General features: G+C 48.6%; 1 protein-coding gene and 1 pseudogene across 2 annotated transcripts in view; one reads left to right on the plus strand and one right to left on the minus strand.

Annotated features, from left to right (window-relative positions):
* Positions 1-20686, minus strand: part of Ap2a2 (adaptor related protein complex 2 subunit alpha 2) — a 76102-nt gene that overhangs the window by 20995 nt on the left and 34421 nt on the right. The window contains exons 3-8 of one of the 2 annotated variants that reach the window (XM_074051369.1): positions 17873-18015; positions 15770-15963; positions 9081-9210; positions 6366-6467; positions 3396-3504; positions 569-719 (exon numbers count right to left, since the gene is read on the minus strand). In XM_074051369.1, the coding sequence (XP_073907470.1) occupies positions 569-719; positions 3396-3504; positions 6366-6467; positions 9081-9210; positions 15770-15963; positions 17873-18015 (829 nt within the window). The remainder of the gene's footprint in view (positions 1-568; positions 720-3395; positions 3505-6365; positions 6468-9080; positions 9211-15769; positions 15964-17872; positions 18016-20686) is intronic. The other variant, XM_074051377.1, reaches the window with a different exon arrangement.
* On the plus strand, positions 3775-4022 carry LOC109698228 (small ribosomal subunit protein eS27-like; annotated as a pseudogene).

The following is a 20686-nucleotide window of genomic DNA, read 5'->3' on the forward strand; positions in this document are numbered from 1 at the left end:
TCTCTCATATTGGAAATCTGTTTTTTACAGTACAAAACCCTGCCATAGTGTGATTCAGTGTTTTTGCCATAGGAAGCCATTTGTAAAAACATGCCTCAGCAGAACTACCTGCTCCCTGCCAACCTGAGGGCTGCTGTCTGCCACAGCCCTGCCCACGGCCTCCATGTCCTCTCTCAGAAACCCAGAGTGCAGTGCTGCCACCCATAGAAGCCCCAGAGAAAAGGTGGGAAGAAGCCCATGCTATGCAGAATGGCTGACCAGCCCCATGTTCCTCTGTGGAAGATAAGCATGGTCAGTCCCAGGGGAGCATTACAGGGTACAGCTCCATGCCCAGCAAAGCCAATGGGATACATGCACCCTACTCCCTCTCTAGGATGATGAGAGAAACCACTCAGAAATGGATGGAATGCTGAGGGCAGAAGGAGGTCCTGCAGATAAGGCTGTAGCTAGTGAGACCACCGGGGCCAGGGAGGGCAGAGACATTCTCCCCAGAGCAGGCCAAGCAAGAGCTGAAGAGAAGAAGCCAGTGCCAGGGGCTACAGATGAACACTGAGCAACAGCAGCTCACCTGTCATGGTGGATGATCAGGCTGATTGCCTCAAACAGCACAGCATTCTTTGCATTTGAATGCTGGACCTTCTTTGACTTAGGTGGCTCCTGAGCCTTGTTCAGGATAGTTTCCAGGCACTCAGTCAGGCGGCCTCGCACTGCAGGGTCTTCTGGGCAAGACAAAATTGTTGGCCAGGCTCCCAGGCCCTTGGCCCATTCAGCCCCAGCCCCCAGCCCCATACCTGGGCAAGAGGACCCCTCAACACAATGCACATCTTGTGAACACTTTTTTTTTTAGTAGGACTGAGGTTTGAACTCAGGGTTTTGTGCTTGAAAAGCAGACGCTCTACTGCTTGAGCTACACCTCCAGTCCATTTTGTACTGGTTATTTTTGGAGATGGGTTCTTGGCAAACTATCTGCCCGGTCTGAACCATGATTCTCCTGATCTCAGCCTCCCAAGCAGCTAGGATTATAGGCATGAGCCACCAGCACTCAGCATGTGGTCACTTTTGAGTCATTCACAGCTGTGAACATGGTTGAATGCATTTGCAAAAACAAGACAGACAACAGTGGGGAGCATAAACATCCCCATTCAAGTGGCATAAACCTCAGAAATGAAAAGCTTTAGCAGCTATGGAAAGCAAACCTGCATTTTCAATGCAAGTAACAGGCAGAGCACTTCTGCAGAGATAAGAGACAGTCATGAGGAAATAAAGCCTATGCCACATGAACAAAGCATGAGCTAAAGCTCTCCCTGCTATCCCAACATAAATGGAGAAAATGTTGTAAACAGAGACATAAAGAGAAGGAAAAAAATTTAATTCCATTCAAATCAGAAAAAAAAAAGATAATGGACAAAAAGCATACAAAACCAATAGAAAAAAAAAAATACCAGAGTATCAGAAATAATTCACGCAACATGTTTACAGAAAACCAACAATGCACCCAGCTTGTTGCAAAACAAGTCATTCAGGAACAGGGCCCCATCAAACCCCAAGGGGTTCACATACAGAGGGCCCTGAAAAGCACACAACCTGAACACAAAGATGTCAGGTGAAGGGCAGGGGTCCTGCCAACCACAGCATAAGAAATAAAAACTACAGACTGACAGAGATGAAGATGCTGAAATTCACACAATGGCCAGTGGGGAAGGGACTAAGTCTATGTCCCCAGCATCAAAGAGAGGAAGGCCAGCTTTTCTCAGGAGCAGCAGCCCTTCCTGTCCACCAAAGAGAACTGCTGGGGGCTGGACTGGGCAAAGCAGGGAGGCTCCAACAAGGGGTGCAGTTCAGCACTTCTATTCAGTGTAAAAAGGTATTCAGGTTGGGCACCAGTGACTCATACCTATAATCCTAGCTACTCAGAAGGCTGACATCAGGAGGATTGCAGTTTGGGGCCAGTCCAGGCAGAGTTCTTGAGACCCCCATCTCCAAAATAACCAGAGCAAAATAGACTGATGGTACTCTACTCTAGCAGTTGAGTACCTGCTTTGTAAGTGCAAAGCCCTGAGTTCAAGTTCAAAGCCCAGTCCCACCCCAAAAAAAAAGGGTATTCAGCATAGAAAGTTACCTGACTTCAACAAAGAAATCCCCTATACAAAAATAAATTAGGTTAAAATACAAAGGTTCAGCCAGGTGTAATGGGTAATACCTGTTATCCCAGCTCTCTGGGAGGCAGAGATAGAAGAACTGGGATACTAGACCAGCTTGCACAAAAAGTTAGTGAGATACTATCTTTGAAAACAAGCCTGGTATGAAGGTACACTCTGTAATCCCAGCTATGTAGGAAGAAGAAGCAGGAGGATTGTGGTTCAAAGCCGGTCAGGGCAAAATATGAGACCCTATCTGAAAAACAACTAAAAGCAGACAAGGAGGAAGGCTCAATTGGTAGAGCGCAAGTGTGAGGCTCTGAGTTCAAAACCCTAGTACCACTAAATAAATAAATAAATATGTATATGTCTTTTTTCAGGCTGGCTAACAAAGTAATCTTTTTTACAGGGCAGTCTGGAATAACAAGCACATTTTTCAACCAAGGAATTCTACTTCTAGAGACGCATCTTGGAAATTGAATGTAATGTCTTAGGATGAAATTATGAACATAAAGACATCAGACTATTAAAATTTTAAGACACAAAGTTTCTAATGGTTTTAAGTTTTACTCAAGAAGACTGTCTCAAAAAATTCACAGATGTATAAGTTGGGTGTGGTGGCACACACCTGTGGAACCAGCTATCCACAAGGTTGAGGCACAAGGGTCACTTGAGCCCAGGAATTCAAGACCAGCCTGGGTAACATGGTCTCCAAAAAGGGAAAAAAGAAATTGCCCAGATCTGACACTGAATAAAAGCAGAGAAAGAAGCCCTGGTCCTAGTAAAGCTAAGCATTCCAACAACTGCTCTGTGAAAGCAAAACAAGGGCAGCACCCAGCCAGGATCCAGGGCTCATCACCAACTTTCTGGCTCCCAGTTCTAGGGATGTGAGTGCATCTGGAAGTGACTGTTTTTGAGGGGTGGGGAGTGGGGGGAGGGCAGTACTGAGATTTGAAGTCAGGGCCCCATGCTTGCTAGGCAGGTGCTTTACCATCTGAGCCAAGTTCTCAGCCCTCATCACCAACTTTCATAACAACAAACAGAGACGTAGAGCTAAGCTGTGGGATTCAAGCCCCCCGGTAAGAGATCTGTGTAAGCTGAGCCCCCCATACCCACCTCCTGGGGGTGGGTGGCCTTGTGGCCAGTACCCGTAAGAAGGGCTGTCAGGAACACTTGTGAATGTCAGGGGATATGAGCTGGGAGGAGGCAGGGAACATCATTTGGGGTGGGGGTGGGGGGTAAACCAGGGAACAGTACCTGGAGGCGGGTAGCACTGTAGCAGCCTCAGAAGTTTGACTGACAACCAGGGAGCTGGGACAAAGTAATAGGTGTAATCCTGAAGATCTGTGGACGCGGATGTCACAATCTGTAAGACAACCAAGGGAATAGGACATATTGCCTGACAGGAGTCCCTGAAAAGTCACACTGGTTCCTGGAAATACAGCTTGCTTATAGTGCCAGGTGTATTCTTCATTGTTTCCTTCCCGTCTCCCAGAGAACATCAGCTCACACTGAGGGGGCTGACAAAATGAAAAGCCATGGAAACAGATGCACATTACAGATCTACTTAAAACCACTGAACTTTATACTTAAGTTGAGATGCCCTTTCCAATGGTGACAACCTCCTCACAAGAACATGCCTCTCGCAAAGGATCTCCTTCATCCCTGTCCAGAGGAGGCAAAGAGAAAACACAAGAATCACCTGGGGCAGAATCCCATCCTACTTCATGGATGTGAAATGCCCAGGATGCCACAAAATACTCCTGTCTTTACTCACGCACAAATGCAATTTTGTGTGCTGAATGCTCCACTGTCCTCTGCCAGCCCACAGGAGGAGAAGCAAGGCTGACAGAAGGATGTTCCTTCAGAAGGAAGCAGCATTAAAAGCACCCTGAAGCAAGATGAGTGGAAAACCATCCCAATACCCATATTTTGGATATATAGTGTTTGTCTTGTTAAACTGCTAGGAAGCTCCTGCCCCAAGTATTCAGGTGGAACCAGAAGAGTGGAGAACTAGAGTCATGTTGGGCAAGTAAGTGGATGAGTACTTAAAAAGTTCACTTAGGACATTTTTATCCACCTAGGCTCATTTGGTAAATCTTGAAGTTGATTTAAAAATTGGGATGCTTTATAAATGGGATTTTTACTTCCACTTACGTTTCCTTAGTACTAAGAACTAAGAACTGCTAATCTTTACCACACAATCCAACACTGCTTCAATTAAAAAAAAAATTTTTTTGTTCAAGATTCTTCTCTAAAAAAAAAAAAGTTATTGTGATGGTAGACTTGAACAGTGTTCAAAGTTTTTTAAAATTATTTGCATAATTTAACATATAGCAGTTAAAAGTAAAAATTTGGGGCTGGGAATGTAGCTCAGTGGTAAAGCACTTGGCTAACATGTAAGAGGTACTGGGTTCCAGCCCAGCTACATTGAGGATAGCATTTTAAATACAAACCATATAGAAATAATTCTAACAAAAGGTAAATAGAACCTTAAAATGTTATAGAACACTATGGAGAGAAAGTCGAAAGAAATGGAGAGACGCTGTGTTCATATAGGCAAGCCCAAACAAGGTGGGGACTGGGTCAAGGGCTGCTCTGCAGGACACAGGATTCTGGCAGAGCTCCAGAAGCCAAGAGACCAGTGGGGGAAGGGCAGGCAGGAAGCAGAGCCTGGTTTGGGAGAAAAGCTCCCCCAAGTAGCAGGCCCTTTGGTGTGGCCCCAGGACAAAGGAAGCCACCAGAGAAAAGGCATCTCTCATGCAGATGCAGTACCAGACTTCACACAAAGAGTGCAGACAGCACTAACTGCAGTGGAAGACTGGCAAATCTGACTGCATCATTGTGGAATCTCTGACCACAGAGGACTCAGTGAAGACAGTGAAATGGCAGGGTGTGGTGGTACACACTTGTAATCCCTAGCTCTCGGAAGGCTGAAGCAGGAGGATCTCAAGGTTAAGGCCAGCCTAGGCTACATATCGAGACCCTGTTAAAACAAACAACAACAACAGAAAGACATGACACAACCCATCATCACACTGACTTTAAATACAGATTAGTTTGGGTCACATAAAGCTGACATTCTTCTTTTTTCTTTCTTTTTTTGGTTGTTCTGGAGTTTGAATTCAGCTTGTTAGGCAGGCACTCTACTGCCTGAGCCACTGCCAGTCCAAAGCCGACATTTTTAAAGACTAACCAAGGTTAAGTGTTGGCAATTTTGTATGATCCAATCTAATACAGCCAACATATCTAAAGACCTCTGTCTTTAAATATAGTATATATTTATATATACTATATAGATAGTAAAGAAATTCGTATCTAAAACAAAGAAATTCTAAGAACAGCAGACAAAACAAAGATGGGCAGAAGACCTGGGCCCGTCACATGAAAGGCGCCCAGCCTCACTGACAATCAGGAAGCATGGTCCACATCATGATAAGGTACGAAGTCCAAGACACCAACATTACAGCCATCAGCGGGACTTGGTGCAGGAATTGCACTGCACTACAGAAGCTGGCCTGGCACTACCTTCCGTCTATGAGCTGCCACCCCTTGGCCACAGTGGCACTTCTAAGCAAGCCAGCAGCATTTCACACACACACATCAGGAGGCATCCCTCCCTGGATAGCCTCCAAGTGGAAAGGAGCAAAAGGCTCACCAGGGCAGTGAGGAGGAGGTCATGGTCCACCACACAGCCTCATCTCTGCAGCCTCAGAAACGCAGCAACAGCGACGCCAAAGTAAGGTGAGGACTTCATACAATGCTGATGGGACAGCCACATGCAAAGCATGCTATGCATGGGCCCAATGACAAGACCCAAAACTTCGTCACAGCCAGAAACCAGTTCAGGGCTGTTTATTCAGGTGGGTGGGCGCCACGCCAGATGAGAAAAGGTACTGCCCTTCATGGGAGGAGAAGTGGAGCAGCTGCCCCTCCACCTACCCACAGGATGGGAGAGGATGCTTCTTAACTAACAAAGAAGTTTAAAGAAAACCAAGGACTGACAGGGAGAGTTTCCACTCTTGAATTTACAAAGCAGGCCAAATACCTTGCATTCTAAAAAGTTAGCTAATACATTAATTCAACAAAATAAGGAAGGGCTGAGGGTGTGGCTCAGTGGAGAGCCCTTGCCCACCTGCTGAGTTCAAACCCCAGCACCACAAAAAATAATTTAAAAAATAAGGAAGACAAAAACCTGCCCTACCATCCATCCCCACCAGGACTCACTCTGCTCAGTCTGGAGACGGCCAGGGAGACAGAGGTCTTGAACTCCTCAGGGTTCTTCTGAGCCAGTGTGGTGATGAGGCTTGTGGCTGCAGTCACCACGCCCTGGAAGACAGGCAACAGCAGGCACTGAGACTCCAGTCAAGATCTGAAGCTGCCACACATAGAACTGTACATGGCTAGCAGGACCCTACTGCCCACAGCCATCTGGGCTCCCTGATGGACCCTCAGTGTTTTCAAAACTGAGGCAGCACACACAGGCTGCTTCTGTGTACATCTCCTCTCTGGAAACTGGGAAACCCAGCTGAGCCTGGCCCAGATCCCTTCATTCAGGTAGGGCCATGGCAGATGAGGCATGAGGGCCTTTCTCTTGGTCTATCAGGCCCAAGAGATACCCCAGAGAGGTACCCCAGAGACATGGAGACTGCCACTGTCCCAGGATAACCAACAGCTGTTCCCAGTAACTCCTATCTCTTGAAAGGTTGATTAAGTAAAGAAATTCACTTAACCAATACTGTAGCCAGTGTGGTAGTAAATGCCCACAACCCCAACACTTGGGTGACTAAAACAAGATTACAAATTTGAGGCACTGTAACCTCCGACTCAAAAACAACAAATAAAAACGATACTAAGGACCCTGAAGAGATGAACTGTTAGCTCAGGAACCATCCACTGGCATTACCCTCCCTCTGGCTCCTACCCGCAGTCAGCTCTGGAACCTGGTGAGAGCCACAGTAAGCTGTGTAATGAACAGCTATGCTCAGCAAATGGCCTAACTGCACCTTTCTGCCCATTTCTCAGCAGGCCAATGAGTGCTGGCGCATCCCCCACGTCCACGGAGACCAGAGACTTGTGAGTGTAGAGTGCTTCAGCACGGAAGTACTCGCCCTGGTTCCCAACATCCTGACACCTGGCTTCTCCCCATCAGAGCTGGCTCTCCTTTCCTCCACAGCCTCACAGGGAGTGAGTATGCGGGGAACTGCCCTCTAGTCCCTGCCCCAGCTCCTCCTCAAAGAACAGCTAGGCCTCCAGTTCCACCACACAGCCCTCAGGCCTGGCTCAGCACACAGCACAGGGTTCAGGCTCTGATCCTCACTCCACACCAGTACAGCCACAGCACCTGCCTGAGCCTGCACTCCCAACTTGTCCACCAGGCCCTGTCCTCACCTCTCTCGCCCCTCCACAAGCTCCTGGCTCCCACACTGCTCTGTGAAGGGGTTGAGGGGGCTCATTCACTTTGGGTAGGCAACTGACACCCACCAAATGGTCCCCAAACCCGATACCAGGAAAAACCAGGTCTCAGGCCTGTAATGGCAAAGCCGGACATGTACCAACAGGGGCAGAGAGGGAGACCATACTAGCTCATGGAGGACCTTCCTGGGTCAGACTGTGCCACACTCCCCACTTACCCACATCAGGCTGTTTCTGTCATCTACAGCTGAGAGTATGCTAGCCAAGGAGCCCAGCAAAACAGTCACAACATGAAAACCCAAAAGCAAACCACAGAGTTCAGGTCACAGAAGTACTCTGTCTAGCAAAAGGTGTCTTCCAGGCACCTGAGACCTGGCCTTACCACCTTGAAAAGCACTCCGTGTGGCCATGGCTATGTGACTGTGGGAGTGATGACACCACTTGTCAGAATCCCACAAACTACAGCCATCCATAGAAGGTGCTGCAGGCAATGCAAGGCCCGCCCACAGCTCCTCACAGCTCTGCCTCACCTCAACATTTCCCTACACCTGGGCCTGGGACCACACAGGCTCTCTGAAGATCTGGCTCAGGCCCAACCCATCCTAGTCTGGAGCAGCCATCTGATCTTTTTGAGCTTTGGCTGCCTCAGCTGCACAACTGGAAAATCCCACTGCTCAAGGGTCCACCTAGTGGTGGTGTAAACACACCGAAGACAGCCTCCAACAGGTCTTCTACCCCAGAGACACCCAACCTGCAGAGGTCACGCTTCCCCACCCAGAGTTCAAATCCCTCTCCAGGCCTCCGCCTTCTCCATGCACCATGATCCAGATCTGGCTCCATCTCCCACCCAAGTGTGATGAGGTCAGTTTAGCTGTCACTCCACAGAGTACCCAGTGCAACCTAACACACTGCCCTCTGAAATTTTACTTTGAATTTCTGCAGATTTCTCCTGGGAAAAGCAGTAACCAGCTAACATACTTGTCTGCCCAAACCAAGTTGACTCATTTGCTCAGCAGCATACAGGCAGCAGAGGCCAATGCCTATCGCTTACTCTCACCCAGTCTGGGCAGTCCCAGGCCAGGTGACATGCTGTAACCATAGTCATTGAGTCACAGACTCCAGTCCTCATCTGTAATTGGGATGACAGTGAGGCCTGGCTTAAGAAAGGTAAGATTATGCTGGAACTTAAGCAGGACAGCAGACCTCCCCCGCAATCAGAGCCCACACAAGGCAGGTACCAGGGATGCCAGCGTTACCTTCACCTGGCTTCTTCTCCTTAACATAACTTCTTCCTCCAAGTTACATTCCTTCCTTCCACATGCTGTTCTTTCCTAGGTTAAGGTTCCAGGAGGGAACCCCCACAACACTCTGTCCCTGGGGAGCACCCCGGGAATGCTGGAGGCCTGTGTGTGAGTTGCACCAGTCACACTGCCCGCCACCCTCGGAGTCTCAACGGGCTGCTTCTGCAGTGGCTCTTCCAAAAAAGGATACTTGGGAGACAAGGGTGGAATCAAAACCAACACATACCAAATGCTGGTCATTGAGGAGGTGCACCACTCGGGATGTCCAGTCACCCATGGGAACAAGGTCAGGAGATGTCCTATACAGACGCAGCAAGCACAGGGCAGCACTCTGCTTCACACTGTCCATGGTGTCTCTGGAAGACAGACATCAGCAGTCACTCCAAAGTATGCTACCCCTATGCCAAGCCCAGCACAGCACAAAGCTTTGAGGAGAGCATGCAAGAGTCATCAGTAGACAGGAGGGTCATGAAGGTCTGAATAACATTAACGAGCCACCCTGCAAGGGTCACTCTGAAGGGCACAGTTCAGGCAGCCCAGCATTTCTGCTGGCGATAGCCTTCACTGTCAGCTCTCACATCTCCAAAAAAATTCTCAACCTTCCAGATGTTGAGCGTGACTTTGGCTACGAGGCTGACCATGCTCAGTGATACGCCTCACTGTTGGAACAATTCCCTTAATCTACCCACCCTCAAAACCGGAATGTGTCAAAAGTCCTCAACTATCTTGGTGATTTCCTCTTGACTCCAAAGCTGTCAGGCTCTCCCACGCCCCAGTTCCCACACCTCACCCTGCCCTGGCAGGGAAGGAGTAGTCAGGTTAAGTGCGCGTGTTCTGATGAGGAGGCAGAGCCAGGCCTGCAGCACCACAGCAAGGAGAGCACCAGTTCTGCTTCTGACACCCAGCCCAAGATGGGTCGGGAGCTTTAACCTGTGTCCATGAGATGAGACAAGAGGGAGTGTATTTTTGGTCTTGTTTTGTTTGTGTGGTGCTGGGGACCAAACCTAGGGCTTGAATATGCAAGGCAAGCACTCTTCCACTGAGCTACATCCCCAGCTGTTGGTTTTATTTCACTATTATTATTAGATACATTCATTGTACAGGGGGGATTCATTGTGACAATTCCAAATAGGCTTACATTGTACATTGGTTAGATCGCCCCCCACCATCTCTCCCCCTCAACCCTCCCTCGCCCCACTTAGAGCAATTGCAAGAGGTTTTATTGTTCTATTCCATCTAAGTATATGAAGTCCATCAACCATATTCCCTCACCTTCATCTCCTTCCTTCACTCTCCCCCTCCCACAAGTGCCCCCCATACACTGTACTTATTCTACAGTCTGACTTTCCTTATTAATCTCTAAGTTGATGTTCAAAGGGGTGTCTCACTGCATCCCACTGTGAGTGTACTTTACTTTGGTTCATTCAGTCCCTTCCATTGCTCCCTATTGTCCCTTCCCTCACACCCCCCATTTTTCAATAGCTTTCAATACACATCCTTGTATCCTCTACTTTCAGATGTTTTGCATTACAATACTGTTCACACTCTGTCATTCCCTTTTCCTTTCCCTCCTTCCCCAAGTTCCATAGTATAGTTCCACTATTACAAATGTGTATATGATCATGTCTGTTTTTGTGTATATGTTTTATCTTTTGGATCTATCTTCCACATGAGAGGAAAATATGTGGCCTTTGTCTTTCCGCACCTGACTTACTTAACATGAAGTCCTCCAATTGCATCCATTTACCTTCAACCACATGGTATAATTCTTCCTTAAGACTGAGTAAAACTCCATTGTGTGTGGGGGTGGGTGGGTGTGCGTCCACGTGCGTGTGCATGTACATTTTCTTGATCCATTCATCAGTTGTAGGGCATCTACAATAGCTTGGCTATTATGAAATGTGCTGCAATAAACATCGGTGCAAGTGTCTCTATTGTATCCTGATCTATGTTCCTTTGGGTAGGTGTCCAGGAGTGGTATCACTGGATCATATGACAGTTCTACCTTTAGCTTTTTGAGGAGTCTCCACACTGTTTTCCATAATGGTTGTACTCATTTGCATTCCCACCAACAGTGCATAAGGGCTCTTGTTTCACAACATCCTCACCACCATTTGTTGTTTTTGCTCTTGAACATGGAGTGAGATGAAGTAGTTTTGATTTGCATTTCTTTTATAGCCAGAGAAGTTGAACAGTTCTTCATGTTTTTATTGGCCATTTGTACCTCTTCCTTTGAGAATTTCCTATTCAATTCACATACTATTTCTTCATTGGGATGTTGATTCTCTGGGGGTTGAATTTTTTGAGTTCCCTGTAAATTCTTATCAGATGAAAACCTGGTGAAGATTTTCTCCCATTCTGTGGGCTGTCTCTTAAGTCTAGTGACTCTTTCTTTTGCTGTGCAGAAGAAGCCCTTTAGTTTGATGCAGTCCCATTTGTTCATTCTTTCTCTTAGATGCTGAGCCATTGGAATTCTAGTTAGGAAGACATTCCCCATACCTATCTGTTCTAGTGTATTTCCTACTACTTTCTAGAGTTGTTTCAAAGTTTCAGGCCTTATATTAAGATCTTTGGACCATTTTGAGTTGATACTGGCACAAGGTGAGAGAGATGTCGATATCCAATTTTCCCAGCAACATTTGTTGAAGAGGTTCTTTTCTCCATCATGTGCTTTGGGCTCCTTTGTTGAAAATCAATTGGTTGTAGCTGTATAGGTTTGTATCTGGGTCTTCTACTCTAATCCACTGGTCTTCATGTCTGTTTTTGTGCCAATACCATGCTGTTTTCATTGTTATGGCTCTGTAGCATAGTTTGAAGTCAGGAATTGTGCTACCACCATCACTGGACTTTTTGCTCAGAATTGCTTTGGCTATTCAAGGTCTTTTGTGTTTCCATATGAACTGTGGGATTGATTTTTCTATCTCTCTGAAGAATGTCATTGGGATTTTGATAGGAATTGCACTGAACATGTAGATTGCTTTTGGTAGTGTAGCCATTTTTACAACGTTGATTCTGCCAATCCATGAGGCATGGAGACTTTTCTGACATCTTCTGCTGTCTTCTTCAATTTCTCTCTTCAGTGGTTTATAGTTCTCACTGAAAACATCTTTGGTTTCCTTTGTTAAATTTATTCGTAGGTTTTTTTTTTTTTGAGTCTATAGTAAATGGGATTGTTTCCCTGATTTCTTTCTCAGTCTGTTTATTGTTGGTACATAGAAGAATATTGATTTCTGTATGTTAATTTTATATCCTGCTACTTGTATCCTGCCAATAGACTTTATGATTTCTAATAATATTTTGGTAGAGTTTTTATGGCCTTTTAGGTATAGGATCATATCACCTGCAAACAAGGATAGTGTGACTTCTTCTTCCCCTACTGAATCCCTTTTATTCCTTGCTCTGTGTTACTGCTCTGAGTAGGAATTCCAAAACTATATTGAATATGAGTGGGGAAAGCAGTCATCCTGGTCTCATTCCTGACTTTTATCAGAAAATGGTTTCGGTTGTTCTCCATTTAGTATGATGTTGGCTCTAGGTCTGTCATATTTGCCTTTATTATGTTGAGGAACATTCCTTCTATTCCTAGTTTCCTTTATCATGAAAGGGTACCCAGCTCTTGGTTTTTTGAGACAGGGTCTCACTATGTACCTGGAACTCGTGATCCTCCTGCCTCAGCTTCCCAGTACTGGGATTATAAGTGTGTGCCACCACACCTGCTCTAAGTAGAAAGTTTTAAGAGAAAGCACTTTGCAAGGTGACACAATGGTAATAGCATTTCTGTGTTCCAGGCTAGGCCACAGCCTTATGTGGTGTCTGAATATCACTGTTCTGCTTCCCTTTCTTCACCACGTATACTTCCCACATGGTCACTACCTTCTAGTCATACTGTGTGAGGCCCTGGAAGACAGCTCTCCTCTCTCTCTTCTCCCTCCTACACAGCCCAGAAGGGAAGTATAAAGGCTACATCTGTGCAGACACTGGGCCAGGCAGGGAGGCAGCTAGTTTCTACTCTGCCTAGACAGTGCAGAGGGAACTGCACTTGTAGGTCACTCTTTGTCCCACCAGCCAGATCCTGCTGAGCAGGAGGCAATGGGGCCAGCAGAAAGCTGTCAAAATGTCCCTGGAAAGAGTCAGTCTATGTCCTCAAGGCACTTTGGGGAAAACTGTTGTTCCACTGGGCAGGAAGAGAAGGACTCGAGGACTCTTTCATGCTCACCTCTTGGTTATTAGATCTTTATTCCTAAATGGGGCAAAACCAACAGGAGAAGAAGCCCCTAAGCTGCCTAGTTTTTTACAGAGAAAACCTGCCCTTTTTTGGGGGGAGAGGGGACGAGGGGGTGCTGGGATAAAATCCAGGGCCTTGTGCAAGCTAGGCAGGTGCTCACCACTGAGCTGCATCCCTGCACCAAAAAGTTCTTCAGATGCAAACACCCCAGGAGAGCAGCACTGGCCCTGCCTGAACTGATGCCAGCCCCAGAAGACTCGTGCCAGGTTCCCTCACTGTGAGCAGGGCCTGCAGGGTCTATGCAGCAGCAGTCATCTCTTCACACAGCTCTCTGAGTGGCCAGTCTGTCTCTACACTTCTAACCAGGATGTTGAACAAAGTAAGGCCTATGTCATCCTTTCCCAGCTGACATCAACAGAGACACCTCCAGGAAAGAGCATGGAGAGGAGAAGCCCAAAATGTCGGCCATCAAAGGTGAGGACCCTAGATATTACTACCCACCTGAGGGGTCCAGAGCAGCTCCCAGTTGCTCCACTGTGTTCTTTCTGAACCCCCATCTCACTCTTCTCAGGGGCCCTATTTCTGGTGTCATAGTTGTATTCTCAGGACGGGGCCCTTACTTCCAGTGGTGTGGCTGTATTCTCAGGGCATCCTCTGCAGCTTCCCATCTGGAGTCATGCTCGTCAGCACCCTCTAACTACGGCCCCCACACCAAGCTCTGTGTTCATGAGTCAGCTACTGCTTAGTGGGATTTTATGACTTGGTCACTTTTTCAAGGTGGCCTCATGAATGCCATGGTGAGCTTTTGGAGAGGAAGTGGCCTGCCCATGATCTGTCCTCAGGAGCCAGCTCACCTGCTGTGTCAGCACCAGACCACGTGTTGCCATACCAGCAGGCACCGCCTGCCTATCTTCTGCTGAAGGACTTTCCTGAGCATTCAGCCTCATTGTCACTGCACATGCTACATGCGTTACTTCAGGGAATGTTCCTGAGAGGATTTTTCAGGGATTATCCTGTTTGTCCTCCCAGATGCTCATCAAGCACTTGCTGTGGGCCAGCCCTGTGACAGTGCACAGAAGGCACAGTGGACAGATATGTGACCCACACCCACGCGGGGTTAAACAAAGTAGAGCAAATTAGACAGCACTCAGGCATCCTGTTCATAGGACTCCACAGTGACTGTTGGGGCAGAAAGCCAGCAAGGCCTGGCTAGTAGCCTACACTGGCATTAGCCCAACTTTCTGTCTCTCTAGTCTGACCTCTGTGCCCAATACCACTATGATCTCATCCTGTCTTTTTTCCATCTTGGGCATTTCACTTTCAGGGCACCTAGATGTGAGCTACAACTTGTGCTTATGATCAGATGTTTGACAGGCCTCTGTGCCTCTACTGCTCCCTAGCTCTGCGATGCTCCTTCTCACATCCATCCTATGTGGTTTACACAGTTCTTACATTTCTGAGTTCATTTCCACAGGCTTGTTCTACAGTCTCTGCCAACCTGGCTCCTTTATGCACCTCTCCTGTGGCTCCCAACTCTCCCTCCTGCTGGCTTCATGTTGCTGGCACTCAAGGCACTTAATTCTAGCCCAGTGTTCCTGACCATGGCAGGGTGACAGTGGGTTGGGTGGTTCTCTCTGTGGGTCCCTCCTGTGTGGTACACAATGTTTAGCAATATCCTTGCCCTCTGTCCTCTAGATGACAGTAGTGGGCCCTCCACCGTGACAACCAAAAAGAACCCCTTGGGGCAAGGAAGAGCAGTGGGGAAGGCTAGATTAGCTTTGTTTGTGACACCTGCATCTTCTCTGTAACCTTGACCATGCAGCTGAGGGCTGAGTCCATCTGCCTCCTGTGGCCTCAGTGCCCTGCTCAATTCACTGACAGCTACCCTGTCTTCTTCTGTATCCTGCTAAAGTCACAGCCAGATGTGCTACTCAGTGGTTGTGGGTAAGTTGTCCAACTCCACAAAGCACACTGAACAGGTGGGTGCTAGCCCAGCCTGTGCCAAGCCCAGAGGCCTGGGACAACTCAGGGCTCTTTCAAATACTTTCATACACAGCCCCTCTGAACTGCCTCTGTATTAGCGGGAGGGGATGGATGACTCAGAATTCACAGGGTTCTGGCTCTTGGCCTTCTCTCTAAGGCTTCTGGGAAAGGACAAGACACAGAGCTGAGCAACACTGCACAGCAACCGTGCTTCTTTCCCTTGGTGCCATAACAGGGCTACCTGAGAACTGGAGGTCAGGAGGACCACAGTTGGAGGTTAGATGAGGAAAAAATTATCTCAATCAATGAGGTATGGTGCATGTCAGCAATCCCAGCTACATGGGAGGAGTAAGTAGGAGAATCTTGGTCTGAGGCTAACCCCGGGCAAAAACACAAGACCCTATCTGAAAAATAACTAAAGCAAAAGGCAGAGCATGTGCTGACAACCATAAGACCCTGAGTTCAGACCCTGGTACTACAAAATGTGTGTGTGTGTGTGTGTGTGTGTGTGTGTGTGTGTGTGTGTGTATTGGGTATCTCAGAAAGGGAAAATCAGACTGGACAGCTAAACTCTAAATTTGTACTTACTTAACCCACCCTCAAACACATATCCTGTTACATAACATAGAAGGGCTGGACGGGGCCTGAGTCAGCAGTTACTGTGTTCAGTGTAACTGAGCACGCTGTCTACAGCATCCAGTACATACCCCGCTACGAGGATCTTAGGGATCTCCCCGGCAAAGGCCTCAGCCATCTCTCGGCTGCCCACGTTGGCAATGCAGTGCAGGGCCAGGCCCATGAAGGTGGGGTTGCGGCTGGCCAGGTCATTCTTGATGGCATTGTTGATCAAGCGGATCAGCTCACTGTTAGAGTTCACCAACACGGAGATGAAAAGGTAGCCCTGTGTTCCAGGAAGGCAGGGGTCAGAAAGTTCATGACAACTGCATTGCCCTGTGGTCCTGAGAGGCTCAACACTTAATGCACAGACAAGCAAGCCCTGGAAAACCTCCAATGCCATCCCGTGGTGCACTGCTGAGACTCACCCCAAGAGCTCTCCCTCACTCTGAAGACAGATGTGACTTTGCTACAGTCCAGCCCTGAGCCAGCATTCCTTCTAGGATGCATCCAAGTAGACAGAGGCTGGCAGGAAGCAGACCCCTCGGTCATTATCCAAACCCTGCTCTATCTCCATGGGTCATGTGTTTGAGTGTCAGCTCAAAGTGGGAGGGACCATCAACAAAGACCCAACCTAGCATCACTCACTAACGCACAACATGAATTTCCAGAAGCTCGGTTGACTGCTATGCACTCCTCTCTCAAATCTGTCCCCAGCATCACACCACTACCTGGCCAAATCCCAGTCCCATGGCACCATTCTATCATCTTCCCCTTCTCTCACCCATCCACAAGTCACACACCCTCCCCCCCAAGAAGGACACAGTGATCTTCTAGACACCTCTTTGATCACAGCCATCCAGTTAAACCCATGCCCAGTTGCCCATGGCTTCCAGGAGAAAGGTCCCCAGGGAGCCCCTCCCCTCCATTCCAGCAGCTGCCTCCTACTGTGTGCACTGCCCTCCACTTCCTCGCAGTCTCAGAACTCCACATGCCTAGATCCATCTTCATGGAGCCTGTCCAGGGGCTATCTAATGCCTATCACCCTGCTGAGCAAGAGCAGTCCCACATCTACTTTTACCCATTGTCCCCAAGAGTCTCATGTACAATGCTTGGTATATGAATTTTTTTTTCAGTACAGGGGATTAAACCCAGGTTCTCGCACATACTATGCAAGTACTCTACATCTTGAGCCATTTCTCCCAGTCCTTTTTGTTATCTTTTGTTTTTGATATGCAATCTCACTAGCTTTGCTCAGATTGGGCTAGACCTTGCAATCCTGCTGCCTCAATTCCCAAGTAGATGGACAACAGGCGTGCACCACCACACTCGGCTCACTCTGTAAATTCTTGTTGAATAAAGACCCTGGTAACCTCAGGGGATTGGTTCCAGGACCCCCATGACTACCAAAATCCAGAGATGCTCAAGTGCCTGTGTAAAATGGCACAGTGTTTGTGGGAAGAATTGCTCCTCTGCAGCTTCACCTCTTGACCTCACTGATACAGGGGGCTTCCAGACACAAATTCATACAAGAGGGTAAGCTTGTTTGCCATACTGCATTCATTAACAAGCTCTGTGGAAAAGGAAAAGCTGAGGATGACTGGGGTGGGCAGCAGCAGGCACAGAGACATGATCAGAGTGTGCACCAGTCTAAACCAACACGGAAAACGTCCTGACCCAGGCTCGTAGGAAGTGAGGTCATAAAGAACATCAGTGAGGCCATGGTGACGCAGCCTGTCATCTCAGCTACTCAGAAAGCAGAGGCAGGAGGATCAAGAGGTCCAGCCCAGCCTCGGCAAAGTTAGACCCTGTCTGAAAAACAAAATTACAAACAAAAAGGCTGGGAATGTGGCTCAGGGGTAGAGCATTTGCCTAGTATGCATGAGGCCCTGTGTTCAAACCCCACTACTGCAAAAAGAAAAGCAGCAGGGGAAGAAGGGGGCACCCCATCAGAAGACCCCACCCAGAGAAAGACTCTCCTTGGCACCACTGCTCCCTGGAGCCCCACAATGGAGTGGGAAAGGGCAGGGCCTCAAGGTCTCAGGATAGCAGGACAGCAGCATCAGGAGCTAAGGCAAGCTGAACTACATCTATACCTACTCCAGTCCATGTGGCTGGTGCCCAATGCATGACAAGGCAGGAGGAGAAGTTGAAGCCAGCCCACAGCACACAGCAGCCCCTGTGGCTATACTCACAATCTGCTTTTCCGTGTATCTGTTTGAACTCAGCAGATTCACAGCCTCCATGTGCCCAAAGTCAATGTCGTGACCAAGGAGAAAGATGAAGAGCAACTTGCAGACGTATTTTTTTTTACTGTAGCCATCAAGAGCCTTGTCACCTACAGAAAAGGTGAGGAAAAAGTTATTCCAGGTGGGCAGAGAACTAGACAGCAAAGCAACAGGGAGGGTGTGAGTGGACCGTCACAGAGGGGTACAGGGCCATGGCAGACCCAGGAGCAAGAACAGCACTTATAATCCAGACTCAAGCTTCCCTTTTGACAAAGGAATCAAAGCACTAGCAACAAGAGCTCTGCCCTTAGGACAACCAGCAGCACACACCAATGAAGCCCACACGGCCTCCCTAATCTGCCACAATCCCACCCAGGCTCAGCAGTTGTTGATCTGCAAGCCCCACTGTGAGCCATCAAGTTCATCTTGCCTGCTGACCTGGCAGGGAGGACTAGAACAAGACCCCACAGTGGTGAGTCCCAGGTCAGCCAGCAGAAGCTGTCTTGTGGGGCCCCTGAGGAACTTTCCCACTTTCCAGCAATAAGTTAACATGTAATTTAAAAGACCAGACAATATGAGACTGGACCTGGCTCCACCAATCACCATGCCAGTCCTTCGAGAGCACAGGAGCAACGCAGAGAGGCACAAGGATACCTTCCCCTACACCCCAAGAGCATCTCCTGCTCCCCTTGCCTTCCAGAAGCCTCCATGACAACCTCAGCCCAGTACAGCTGGCATGCTGCTCCTGTGGAGACTTGCTCATTATTCAAGTCAAGCACTTTCTAAAGGGAAAGGACTAGAGGGCAGAAAGGTGACAGCCAGGTTAGACAGGACAGCCACAGAGTCTGGTTCCAAGCCCTGAAATTCTCCTGGCTACTATTCCAGCAGAACCCAGACCAAGAGCCCATTCTATGGGCTGCAGACACAGGCGACTCAGCCAGCATGCTCTGAGAAGCTGACCACAGAGAGCAAGAAAGGACAACAACCAAGGTAGGACAATGAGGAGTGAACAGAAGCCCTTGAAGCTGATGTGACTGAGGCTGATACCAACAACCAGCAGAAGTAGAGTGCTGGAGACTAACCTGAGCCCAGTCCAGCAGGGGAACAGATGAGACCCTGCCCAAAGCCGGGGCATCCCAAGAGGCCATGTTCCCAGCAAGAACATGGGGAGTAACCTGGAGAGGTGCAGCCCTCCCGCCCCAAGAACAGATTCCTAGACACACCCCCACCCACCCAGGTCAGGGGACTGGCTGGGGCAGCACACAGAGCTGGCTCCCTCTGCTGAACCAGCAACCCCAATGCTCTCCCACTTGGGCTCAGCTGGCTCCTCAACTGCTCACGTGAGCCCCTGAGGGTCACTGAATTCCATGAGTCCCCACTCTTAAATTCTCCTCCCAGGAACTGTGGCTCCTTTCTTGTTGTTCCCTAGGGGACGAGCTCTGTGAAGACAGTAAGGCCTACTGCTGCTATCTATGACCTGACCCAGAAAGGACCTCAGAGTCACCTCATGGAGGTCACTGGTGCCAGACTGGGGGTCTGTGGAGCTTCTCCATGGCTGCTAAACACCCACCTCAGGCCTCTGACCCACCATCAGGTACTCTTCCTCTGGCGAGTTCAGAGCGCTGGCCCTCCAGACCTGCTTCTCAGCAGCAACTGGCTGGTGGGGGAGAGGGGAGCCACAGGCATAAGGATGCTACAGGATCACCTTGGGCTGCAGTGATGCCACCATACACCCTACAAGGCATACACCCCTGTCCCAAGAGCACTATAACTCCGAGCAGTCAGTGAGGGAGAAAGACCACAGTGCTCGCTTCTTACTCCAAGGCATAGTGTGCCAGAAATGAAGAACAGTACTCGTTCACACAGCCTACACACTGCCTTCTGCCAGCAAGGCCTGCCCACCACCTCCCCAAGCAGTAACTGGCACACTCCAGCACATCAGGAGTCAAGAGTATGCAAGGGGCTATGTCTGACCACACAGACTGGCTGGGACAATCACAGCCAAACCCCTACACCTTTCATTCTTGGGACACAACTTGTGCCAAGTGTGAACTATGGCCTTCCCGGAACACTCTGCCTGGAAAGAGCCCTCTGTACCTCTCCTCTTTATACTTTTTACACTTTCTGGGACAGGTGTTGGAGGCTCATGGCTGCGGGGCAGCGGTGGGTGGATCACCAAGTACATTGTGAGCCCATGCACACTCTGTGGTCCTCATGACCTTTCAGCCTATCCATAACTTACTATGTCCCTGTCAACATGAGCCCAGCACCAGGAGTTCCTGCTCACACCAGTGCCCAGATCCCTTGGCAGCCCCCATGTAACTTGCCAGGCAGACAGTTCCCACCCCAGCATGCCCACAACAGCCTAGCCTGTCCAAGCCAACAAACTCAGCTCTCAGGATCTGAGGGTCCCTTTGCTCCAAGATGTAACTCCTGCTTTGAGGAGAGGCCCCTGCAAATCTGGGGACTTTCCTGTGGCCCCAGGAGACACACAGCCTCCTTATATCTCAGTCACTCTTCCCAGATCTCAACACTCTCCTAATAACTAGGCCCAGACTGTTAAAAATTCAAATCAACAGCTTCAGAACTGGGCTACACTTGCTTTTTCCTTACAATAATTTCAAAACGTTAAGGCGAATTGTAATTTCCTAAGATGTAAAATGGGGAGGACACAGTAGTTTCTGCCTGATTTGCTATGAAAGCCAAGTAGAAGGTGGGTGGGTAACTGAGCCATGGGTGAGGATGCAGAGCTCGGCCACTTGCAAAGCCTGATCTCAGGCC

The sequence above is a fragment of the Castor canadensis genome, chromosome 1, assembly GCF_047511655.1.
Source record: "Castor canadensis chromosome 1, mCasCan1.hap1v2, whole genome shotgun sequence".
NCBI classification, from domain to species: domain Eukaryota; kingdom Metazoa; phylum Chordata; class Mammalia; order Rodentia; family Castoridae; genus Castor; species Castor canadensis.